The following is a 12,267-nucleotide window of genomic DNA, read 5'->3' as shown; positions in this document are numbered from 1 at the left end:
AGATCATGGCACTTAATAATCCATATTATACTATAAAACTTTATATACACTGGGGAACCAAAAAAATCCCATAACTTGCTTTACTGTGATATGCATTTTATTACAGCAGAAACAAGCCTATTCTGAGATATGCTGTGTTTGTTCATTGAATAAAACTATAAATAAATAATATCTAGTGTAGGCTATTAAAGAAAACACAAGTTGAGCTATGTATTACATTTCAGAAATATTTTCACAAAACAGTAAAAAAAAATCTTTTTCACTTTTTTTGTTGTTATTGGTCATGGGGCTTGAACTCCCGGCCTGGATGCTGTCCCTGAGCTCTTTTGCTCAAGGCTAGTATTCTACCACTTTGAGCCACAGCACCACTACCAGTTTTTGAGTATTTAATCAGAGATAAGAGTCTCATGGGGACCTTTCTGTCCAGATGGCTTCGAACTGTGATCCTCAGATCTCAGCCTTTAAAAAAATTTTTTTGATGTTGAGAGATGTGTCTCACATATTCAAAAAACATTTGTTTTCTTGAATCACCCATCTAACAAGGCCTCTAGATCACTTAGCTTTCCTCTGTTACTTTTGTACATTTCATATGCTTAATAAATACTAATTGTACCAATATATACATTTTAGTCAGTACAGGTATACCAAAATAGTACCTCAAATGAATCTGATTATACTATTTTTTACCAAAATCTGTTATGTACTCATAGTGGTTACCTTATTCCCAGATCTCAAACATCATCTGCTTTGTCAATACCATGTAGGCTGAAATAAAGACATCATAGGAAACTTTATCGATACAAAGAAGAAAAACTTTCAAGGCTTTTCATGTAAAAGGTAAAAATGAATCAAATGAGAGGAAAGAAAAGCAAAACCCCCCCCCAAAACTGGAAAGTCTTAAATTTTCAGTTCCACAGTGCTCATTTCTCAATGCTTGGGAGATGTCTTTCAGCAGCATGCCTGAGCTCCTCTAGTTCAGGGAACACGCTATGGTACCCAGTGGGGTAAGAAATGTGTCTTGCCCCTGTTTTCATGGGCCTGATAAGTCTTTGGAAATGGCTTAAGTTTATTCCACATTAAGGCTGAAGAAACAGGCCCTTGATCTTACTTCTTGAAGGGATGATAACATTCACATTAATTTGTGACGAACCCACATTCCTCCTGTCCCTGCTCACTTCCTTACCTCCAGTTCTCAGGCATAAAATGGGAGAGTTAACTCCATGGAGGTGTGTGTTCAGGCAAAGAACCAGTAGGCAGGAAGGAGCCAGGCATTCCCCTCTGTCCTCATTTTAAGGTCTTCCTGAAACTCATTCCATATATGTAACTTTTCTTTATCTTTGAAGGAGATTGGATTAGTTCGAAAAATACAAAGTAGTCTACTAAGAATGTCAGCCAGCTTCTAAACTTATCTGATTCTCACCTAAAATTTAGGATTTTGCCAATGCAGAAAATGAATGCCACAAAATATATAATCAGATCTTAAAATGCTACACGAAAAAGAGAGTCAAGTTTTGGTTTGGAAATAATATACTCTGCCATTTAAAAGTCAAAGGAAAAACTATATGATTGTAAAAATGTTCTAAGGTACATTGTCATCTCTCCAAAATTTAAGGTTAAGTTTTAGTGTAGTGCTTTCAAATAATCTAACAATTCTGCTTTAATTCAAATAAAAGAAAAATCTTAGAACCAATGAGAAGACTTAAGCTACCTAAGGATCTTTGTATCAGGAAAGTAGAAAGGCAAATTTAAATTCTACTGCAGAGGACAGCTGCCTCATTTGAGACTCATGACAGATGGATGGCCAGTTATCAAAGAATAAAACATGTGAAAATGAATGCTATACAGCCATGCAACAGATCTTTTCCATTAAAAAAACTACATGGCTGTTTCTTGTCTATCAAGAAAACATTTAAGTGGTGTGCTTTTACATTTAAAAATAGAAAACTAATCTCCAATGCACAGAGCACCATATTTTCAGGGGGCGTTTCGTAGGAGAGTGAGAATTATGATGAAGGAAGCAGGGAGCGATCGTATTTGCAAGTTCAAGAAACACAATCCACTTCTGATTGATTAGTAATGCAAACTAACAGTAACAGAACGTACAAGGCAGAAATTCAAACACTTTAACAAAATAAATCAATTAGAGCCAGCCCTCTATATCCATGAGTTCCACCACCATGGCTATAATGAACCATGGATTAAACACTTAAAAACAAAAGCTGGGCAATGGTGGCTCACGCCTATAATCCTAACTACTCAAGAGACTGAGATCTGAGGATCATGGTTTGAAGCCAGTCCAGGCAGTAAAGTCCAAGATGCTTATCTCCAATAAACTACTCAAAAAACACCAGGAGTGGGCTGTGGCCCAAAGGGTAGAGTGCTAGCCTTGAGGACAAAGGCTCAGGGACAGTGCTCAGGCCCCCTAAGTTCAAACCCCAGAACCAGCAAAAACAAAAAACAAAAACAACAACCTTAAAAACAAGGCAAAACAACAAAAATCCTGCAGCTATGCTCAATGTTTATAAATTTATTTTTCCTTGTCATTATTCCTTAAAAAATACAGCATAGCAACTATTTACATAGCATTTACATTGCATTAGGCTTTATAAGTAATCTATGGAGGATTGAAAGTACGTTGGAGGATATGTGTAGTTTTTTGTGCAAATAATTTACCATTTTTATAAGGAACTTGAGCATCTCGGGTCTGGTACCAGGGGGACAGGAGGGGATGGGTCCTAGGACCAGTCCTCCATACATACTGTCAGATGAGCATTTATGTGAATGCAGATTCCCATTTTTCCAAACACCCTTTTTCTCTAAAAATTCAGATATTTAAAGGCAAAAATAGTGCTTCCAGAGAAATACTCTTTCGTGTTTGAAAATGCATTATATTCACATGGGAACTAAAAATAAAAGTTCTATTTTGGAGAGGGAATATGCATTATTTAGCATATGAAAATGATTCATTGTCATTGTCTTATAAACTACTGTTTTTTTGTTTCATTTTTCATTATTATTTTGTTGGTTTCTAAAGTGCTAGGAATTTTCTTATTCTTATGCTAACAAGGAATCACTGTGTTAGAACCTTCCTTATTAACTATTTTTTTCTTATTAACTTTTTGAAAGAAGAGATATATAAAAGGCTGCTGCTTTGTGTTGTGATAGGTTCCATACACATGACAATATATGAGCATGGAAAAAGCAGGTAGAGAGATGGCCTAATTGAATAACCAAGACAATGGCTTCATGCGTAAGTATGCAGAATATAATTATACACTCTTCTATTCAGAAGCTAATCAATTTGATTACAAATGTGAAAAATATATCTCTAAACAAAAAGCCTCTCCCAAATGGAACACATATAGAAGGGGATATTATTTCCTGCTACAAAATTTTCCATTACTATTTTTAGCACACAACTGCTGTGTAAAGTATTTTTTCCTTAAAAGACTCTCACGCTTACAAATATAACCTTAAGATGATCAGCTGGCAAAAAAGGACAAGGTTTATTTTAGACTGACACAGAAAAAAGAAGAAGAAATTCTAAGAAACATATATTCTAGTATCCACTTAGCCTTGAGGAGGGGTGGTTCAAACAATCCTCCCTAAAACCTCACAACTATTTGGAGATACAGATTACTTTATACCTAACAATTATTAGAGGAGATTGCTTTATACCTCACAATTATTGGGGGATATACTGCACTATACCTCGGGTTTCAGATCTCTGTGTACCACTCCAACGTCGTGCATATGGCTTACAGCGGAAACGAGCTTCCGCATGATGTAGCTGGCTTCAGTCTCGCTGAAATGTTTCTTTTTCTTGATGCGCTCAAACAGTTCTCCTCCATTTAGAAGTTCCATCACTAGAAATGTATGAAGCTAGAAAAAGAATAATATGGGGCTTTAATGAAAAGGAGAGGGCATCCACTTGTGGTCAAGAATCTATTGACTATTATTTACCCCAAGTGAATTTAAATAAGGTTTTTTTTTTTTATATATAGCAATCCTTGCAAAAGATTGCTTGAGAAGGTGACTATCTATTACTATATAAAGTACTCACTGATTCTTATCAATCACCAGTATATTTAAATAATCTCTTGTTAAAACATATAGCAATTATTGTATTTTAGCGGAAAGAGTTGAAGGAAGAATAATGTGGCCTTCTACAAATTCTATTTTGGAAATTGTTGGGAAAATTGATCCTTCAGAAATGGAAACATTTCAAGCACTGCAGTGAAATCTTTATTTATGGTTCCCTTGACTTCTTTTCTTTTCACTTGAATTTCATTCCCACCTTCCTTTTAAAGTATGATCTTATGCTGACAATGATCTGAAGTTTCTATTGTAAATAATCCACATTACTAATTAGGTTTGGGCAATTATCCATATCAGGTCTGGTAAACCCACTTAATGGCAAATTTACCTGTTGAAAAGTAGTATTGTTAATTGCAGGATTCCTGTTAGCACTCCTTTGCAAATATCTCTAACTCACCATGTATGTTCTTTAATAACTGTTTTTGATCCCAATTAAATACTTGGTAACCGATATGTTTACTATGCTTGTATATATCTCCATAAAGAAAATAACATAAGAGCTATTGAAAAATACTTACATTAGCTCTTAAATAAACATGAATAGTTTAGAAAAATGTTAGTGTTCACATTCAGGTGCTGTGTTAGTGCCAACATCACTCAACAAATGTTTCTGGAATTAGCAAAACTCAGAAAACTGTTGCCTAAAAAACAATTATAAGTACACTATGCTGACATATCAGAGGGATTGTAAAGGGAAAACAACTTTTTTTTGTCTGTGTACTTATCTTGAGGCTTGAACTTAGGGCTAAGGTGCTGTCCCTATGCTTTTTTTGCTCAAGGATAGCACTCTACCTCTTAAGCCACAGTTCCACTTCCAACTTTTTTAGTAGTTAATAGGAGATAAAGACTTTCATGAACTTTCCTGTGTGGGATAGCTTTGAACCACAAATTTCAGATCACAGCCTTTTGGGTAGCTAGGATTTAAGGCATGAACCACTGGCATCTAGTACAAACAACATGTTTGTATGAAAACTGATCCCAAGCCTGTAATCATAGTTATGTGTGAGGTAGATTGAGTGATTGTAGTCTGAGGTCAGCTTAGGTATGAAAAGGTTTGTGAGGGGCTGGGAAGGTGGCTCAGTGGTAGAGTGCTTGCCTTGCATGCATGAGGCCCTGGGTTTGATTCCTCAGCACCACATAAACAGAAAAAGCCAGAAGTGGTGCTGTGGCTCAAGTGGTAGAGCACTAGACTTGAGCTGAAGAGCTGAGGGACAGTGTCCAGGCTCCATGACTGACCAAAGGGAAAAAAAAAAAGTTTTGTGAGACTCCATCTCAACCAGTGGCTGGGTATAGTGTGCATGCCTGTTGTCTCAGTGGCTGGTGCAATGGTGCATCTCTGTCATCCAGTGACACAAAGAAGCACAAGCAGGAGGAAGGCAGCCCAGTCTAGCCCAAGAACCTACCTTGAAAATGACCAGGGTAAAAGGGGACTGGAGGTGCGATTCCCTAAGCACAAGGCACTGAGTTCAATCCCTAGTACTCCCCACCCCATGCCCCCAAAATGTATTGTTTTGTTTCTGTTCTTGTTCTCTCTCTCCCTGACTCTCTCTGTTTCGTTTGTGAGATAGAATCCCATTATGGAGACTAGACTAGCTTCAAACACGTGATCTTCCTGCTTCAGGCTTCCAAGTGCTGGGATTCCAGGGGTGTGTTGTCACCCCAGGTTGTGTTTCCTGTGATCTTGGGGATGCTACTTTACCTCTAAAATTGTAGCCAACAATGAGAAAAATCTATACACAGTTCCTCAAATAAAAGTCCTCCAAAGTTGTCAATGACCTAAACTTCAGAGCCTATTTTTTTAACCTTAGGTGAAAAAAGGGACTTTCAGTAGTTTTTTTCCCCTAAGACAGGGTAAGTTCAGGCTGGCTTCAAACCTTGAAACTCAAGATATTTCCTGCCTCAGTCTCCAGAGCACTGGAATTATGGGTTAGTGCCATCATTCTCAGCAAGTTAAAGATCTTGAGATGGGAAGATTATCTTGATTATCCATCAGCATCCATGATATCAGATGGGACAAAAGAAGAGATTATTGAATAGAAAAGTCCCAAATGCAAACAAACAAACTACCCCTAATAGTCTCCAGAAGGAACCTTGTCTGTCCCCTCTTTGACTGTAAGCCAGGGAGACTGATTTTGGACTTTGGATCTCCATTTATTAAGAAAATAAATATGCATTATCTTAAGTTTGAGGTGCTTTGTTATAACAGGAATGCATATATGCACAGCAGTAGGAACTCTGAGCAAAGCACAGGTCATTCTACATAAAAAGAGCTGTACTATTGTACAGCTTAAGGCTGAGGAGCCCACCTGGATCAATGTTACACATTGTGAAACAAATGCTGTATAACCATCACAGGAATAACTGAAAGTATATTTTACCACCCTGAATATTAGAATGAGAACTATATTTATAGTAGTATGAACATAATATACTAGTATTATATTGTAGGACTAGTTACATTTTGGTAATTCTTTTTCAGTCTGTGCTAGTCTTGGGGCTTGACTTCAGGAATCTGGGCACTGTCCTTGAGCTTTTATGCTCAAGGATAGTGCTCTACCACTTGAGCCACATCTTGGCTTCTGTGTTTTTTAGTTAACTGAAGATGACTCATGCCTATAATCCTAGCTACTCAGGAGGCTGAGATCTGAGGATTGAGGCTCAAAGCCAGCAGGGACAGGAAAGTCCATAAGACTTTTACCTCTAATAAACCACCAGAGAACCGGAAGTGGCACTGTGGCTAAAGTGGTAGAGCGCTTGCCTTGAGCTAAAGAGCTCAAGGACAGCACCCAGGCCCAGAGGTCAAGCTCCCGAGGGACACACACAGAGAGAGACACACACCACACACACACACACACACACACACACACAGAGTCTCATGGAGTTTTTTTGCCTGAGCTGACTTTGAACCACAATTCTTAGATCTCAACCTCCTGAGTAGCCAGTGTTACAGGCATGAATCACATGCATCTGGCTATTTTGGTATCTCTCAAATGTAAAAATAGCAAATAATTAACTTATGACATAAATTTAAAAAACAGCACTATAGTTCTGAGATCTGACATTAGTCAGAGTTCAAACACGGGCTAGGAATAGCTAGGGTTAGGAGAACAAGTACAAAAGCATAAGGCCAGATTTCAAAGGTCATTCTCTGATTCTTTGATTGATGCATGAATTTCCTTTAGGAACAAAGTATGTCTAGACTATTCTCTAGCACCTCTAGAGGACAGTTTCCCTCTCTCTATAAAAAATGAATAAACTGATCAGATGAGAGGTAGGGGGCAGCCAAGAGAGCATTCCCCCTGAACCCTTGCTTCAAAGACTATGAGAACCGAAGAACAAGTAAAGGACAATGACAGTTTTGGGTGCTTACTGCATGATGTGAAGAGCAGGTTGTGTTTCTGCCTCCTCTAAGACAGAAGAACAAAGTAATTAAAAGATTGTTGGGCTCTGAAGTTTAATGGTTGCACTCAAATCCCAGCCATAACTACTCACATACCAGAACACACTGCTACTGAACTTCTGTGATTTTTTGTTTTCTCCCCTCAGAGTTATGGTAAGTTCTAAGATGATCTGTACAGTGTCCTGCCCAGTCCCTGGAGCACACAAAGCATGTGATTATAAATGGAAACAGTTATTAAATAGTTACAGTGCTACTCCTGTTGCTGCATGACTTCACCCTGATGGATTCTTAGCCATGGTACTTTGGGAGATGTCACTGTGGTAGAGCTGAGTCCCCATTATCCTGCCCATGGATGTCACAGCTGCACATTGAGGAATGCCCACATCTAGGGATCAGGTTCTGCCTATGAGATTTTTCACCAACTTGCTATTTGATCTTGGTAGAAATCTCATGACCCTTAGGCAAACCATACTTAGGACTGATTTTAGCTTCTGTGCTTCCACCTGGCTCTGAGCAGGAATGATTCCATTCCTGCTCATGCTGTAATGGTGCAATTTCAGACATGGAAGATGACAAGTGGGGCAAGATACAATGGCACTCCTCTCACACCCCAAGTGACATACTTCTGTTAGCTTCCTGCTGGAAAGCAGAATGGGGAATGGAGGTAGAGCAGGACTTAGCCTGGAGCCCACATAGACTTTGCCACTTGGAACAGGAGATGAAGGGGATGAACCTTGCCCTTTTGCTTCTTGTCTGTCCTTAAAACTCTATGTTCTACTTTAGAAGTGCAAGGAACATTACCATGTACTGAGAGATATGAGTGATTAAGCCACAGTAGGAAGCAGCTATACTGGCACCAGTACATTGCAGCCTGTGACAGCGACACTGAGTTCATCTCTTTGTTCTTTCATGCCACAGGTTGTAAGGACTGAGTGAAGAAGGCAGAAGTGATTGATTGATTGGAGTAAGAATGTGTGTGTGTGTGTGTGTGTGTGTGTGTTTCTCTATCCTTCCTGGTGGCTGGATAATGTTCCACATCCTTGACTAACTCAGTAGCACCAACAAAACTGATGCGGAATAGAACTCCATATGTGAATTATCCCACATATGAACTCATTAAACAACAAACACACATATGGAATACCTGATCATGAAAAATCTCATGCAGCTTCACAATATTGGGGTGGCCTTCACACAGTTTCAGAGCCGTTATTTCTTTCTGGGTATTGGCTTCCATCCTGTAAGATGAAATAACTAGAATCTACTTGTCTCTTCCAGCAAGTTTTTATGTTGTGATTGCCCCAAACCTAACTTTGTTTTTATTTATAGTGCAATCTACTTGTACAATGAGGTTTCCCTAAAAGTAATGAATCTTACCACCCACAAGAAAGGTAAGCAGTTTTTTTTTCTGGAGAAAATTACTCTGAGTCAGCTATGAGCTAGTTATACACAGAAATGGATGCTCAACTTGCCTCATAATTTGGTAATGGAACATGTAATCATGCAGGTAATAAGCAGTTATCGAAACAACTTGCTGGCTCTCAAAGCTACCAAGAGCTTATTAAATAATTTCAGAGAAAAGTATTTCAAATATTCAACTAGCAGAAATAGCAATCAATAGCTGCCGAAATCCCTAACAAGTCTGATTAAATATGTTATCACCACAAGAAAGTCTTCCCATAAGGACCTCAAAAGCACATCAGATTATGATTGTCTGAAACAGATGACTTCATCAGAAAATACTGATTGGATCTAGGAGTATCACAGATCAAATAATAAGCCAAGTGGTTAAGCCCAAGGGTAGAAAATCTTACATACCGTTAGTTACCCTTTTCAATAAAAATGTCTTAATTTACAGAATTCATTGAGTAGGATAAAGACTGTTATAAGTGCCCATACCTTTTACTGATTATCTTGACTGCAAATGCCTGGTTACTTTTTTTGTGTATGCATTTTCGACAAATGGAAAAGCTTCCTTCACCAAGTGGCTTGTCCTTTAGATCTAGGTCATAGTGCTGATAGAATGGAGAGTCCTGATGAGAAAGTCACAACACTTAAGAAAAGGTGATACACAAAGATTGTGTAAAACTGTGGAGTATGAAAGTATCAGATAATCCTCTATCATTATTAAGAGAATTGTTCAAATTGATGATATTACTTCTCTAAGGCAAATTTTCATTTACTTATCCATTTTCTAAAATGACACATTAGTTGAGTGCTAAAAATATCCAATCCACTGGCCTTAGCACACTGATTATTGCTCACATTTAAGTGCTTATGGGGGCCACATGTGCACCACTGGGAACCACATGCACGAACCTTTGTCATGGCACTCCTGGCAACGGTGGTCACTCCAGGACGTTCCACTCCCATGTGAAACTGGAGGGGGTCTATGACAGCTGCATTACGCTTGAAGAGAATAGAAGGAGCAACAAAGGAGTAACCCTAAAAAAAGGGAAGGAATGGCAAAAGAAAATTTGCTTTGCCGTTTGGCATGGACTAGTTCGCGATCAGAAAGACATTCAAATATTTGTTGAGATGAATACAATCTTACTTCATTTGCAATTCCAAATGAAGGTTATCTCAATTGTCTAGAAAAAATGCTTTTAGAAGGAGATATAATGCCACCTTCTGGTAAAATGAAACCAGTTCAAAAATCAAGGTAGAAAAACCTTCCTCCTGCAGGTGACCACACATACCAAACCTACAGTGTGGTCAAGAAATAAACTTCTGTTTGTTAAATAACAAAGAGGAAAGAAAGAAAGAAAGGAAAAAAGAAAGAAGAGAGAGAAAGAGAGAGAGAGAAAGAGAAAGAAGAAAAAGAGAAAGAGAGAGAAAGAGAGAAAGAAAGAAAGGGAGAGAGAGAAAGAGAGAAAGAAAGAAGATGAGAGAGAGAGGGAGGGAGGGATGGAGGGGGAAGGAAGGAAGGAGAGAAGAGGAAGGAGAGAGGGGATGAGGGGATGGTAGAGGAGGGAACGGGAGGGAAGGAGAAGAGGGGAGGGAACAACTTCCTATTCAAATCCCCAAATCTCACTCTGGACTGTAATTCTTTCACATAGTTGATAAAAGTTTGCTTATAAACACAACTAACTTCTTAAAAAATACAATCAAGGTACTAAAAAAAGTGACTGAACTCAAGAAAATGGAAGTTCTCTCTGAAGCACGCCTGGCCAGAGAACGCAGGTACGCTCCCTGTGGATTACCTGAAACAGCCTCTCAGAGCTCTGGGGCAGGGCAGCTGGAGAATAGGTGGGGTCCATTTCTGTAAACTCTTCAGCAAAGTTGCTCACATCTAATTCATCTCGGATGACTGGCTTAAATGGTGCAGGCACTTTTTTAGCAGCTAAGTCATCCCAATTCATTTTCTAAAGCAGAGAACGAAGATTGGGATAAAGCAACAAGCCAAAATATAGTTCTATGAATAGCAAGTATAGATTAGACTTCAGTTGATCAATAAAGACAGAGGCTAAAAATAAGGGCATATGTTTCAAACTGATAATTAAAAATATGTAGGAGTCTATTTTCAGACCCGCTCCAGCTGATGCAGATCTGAAAGTGAGCTCCAGCTGTTCCTCTCCAGGATTCCCACAGTGTCCTCTGGGGGGCACCAACACACCTGGTCATTTTTAGAGATAACAGGAAAAGTACTTTTGTCCACAATCTTCTAAGAAAGAGTTAAGCTAAATAGCTACTCAGGAGACTGAGATCTGAGGACTACGGCTCAATGCCAGCCCAGGCAGGAAAGTTAGTGAGGCTCTGATCTCCAATTAGCCACTCAAAAACTAGAAGTGGAGCTGTGGCTCAAAGTGGTAAAGCACTAGCCTTGTTCAAAGGCACTCAGAACAACACACAGGGCCTAGGTTCAAGCCCTGTAATTGACAAAAAAATACAATAAAATAAAAAAATTCAAACCAAACCACAATAAAGGGCTTTAAAATGTTTTATGAATATGAACATTAATTTCAAGGAAACATTCTTGTCTTTTTATTTTTTCCTTCTCTGACAAATGTTTTACTGGCTACTTTCCATATAGTAAAAAAAATATATATTCAATACAGTAGACAATATTTTCTACACTAGATGCCAATGTAACAGGAATCCTTTCTCACTGATGTAAAAAATTTTCCTTAAATCTAGAAACTCAGTACTAGTGGTGGACAAGTTTTTTAGAGGCCATTTCATTCAATTCTTCTGTTACACTTGCTTTTCCTCTAGATCACCCACACAGAATGAAAAATAAGCTCACTTGACAGTTACAGGTGGTCATGCCTGTAATCCTAGCTACTCAATAGGCTGATACCTAAGGGATCTTTGTTTACAGCCAGCCCAGGCAGACAAATCTGAGCAGCAAAAATCCTAACCAGCAAAACGCTAGAAGTAACTGGGCACCCACTGGCTCATGGCTGTAATCCTAGCTACTCAGAAAGCTGAGATCTGAGGATCAAGGTTCAAAGCCAGCCTGCACAGAAAAGTCTGTAAGACTCTTACAACAACTAAACATCAAAAAGCTGGATGTAGAACTGTGGTTCAAGTGGTAGAGTGCTAGCCTTGAGCACATAAGCTCAGGGAGAGTACTCAGGCCTGGTGTTCAAGTTCCAGGACTGGTGCGCGCACACACACAAAGCTGGAAGTGTTGTTGCTCAAGTTGCATAGTGCCAGCCTTGAGCAAACAAGCTAAAGGACAGTGCCTTGGCCCTGAGTTCAAGGCCCAGACCCAGCATTAAAAAAAAAACAACTCACTGTGAATCAAGCATTAGTTATGTCTAAAG

The 12,267-nt window shown here is 38.8% G+C and overlaps 1 protein-coding gene across 1 annotated transcript in view; it reads right to left on the bottom strand.

Moving 5' to 3' along the window:
- The window catches only part of Rps6ka5 (ribosomal protein S6 kinase A5), a 157,953-nt gene that overhangs the window by 14,771 nt on the left and 130,915 nt on the right, over positions 1 to 12,267 (bottom strand). Inside the window, exons 9-13 of the mRNA XM_042692700.1 lie at positions 10,702 to 10,863; positions 9,818 to 9,943; positions 9,398 to 9,531; positions 8,643 to 8,736; positions 3,712 to 3,882 (exon numbers count right to left, since the gene is read on the bottom strand). Coding sequence (XP_042548634.1) covers positions 3,712 to 3,882; positions 8,643 to 8,736; positions 9,398 to 9,531; positions 9,818 to 9,943; positions 10,702 to 10,863 — 687 coding nt within the window. The remainder of the gene's footprint in view (positions 1 to 3,711; positions 3,883 to 8,642; positions 8,737 to 9,397; positions 9,532 to 9,817; positions 9,944 to 10,701; positions 10,864 to 12,267) is intronic.

Source organism: Dipodomys spectabilis, unplaced genomic scaffold (assembly GCF_019054845.1).
Source record: "Dipodomys spectabilis isolate Male_0828 unplaced genomic scaffold, ASM1905484v1 ptg000157l, whole genome shotgun sequence".
Taxonomy (NCBI): domain Eukaryota; kingdom Metazoa; phylum Chordata; class Mammalia; order Rodentia; family Heteromyidae; genus Dipodomys; species Dipodomys spectabilis.
Note: the sequence above shows the minus strand (reverse complement) of the source record. Positions and strands in the feature narration are given on the sequence as shown.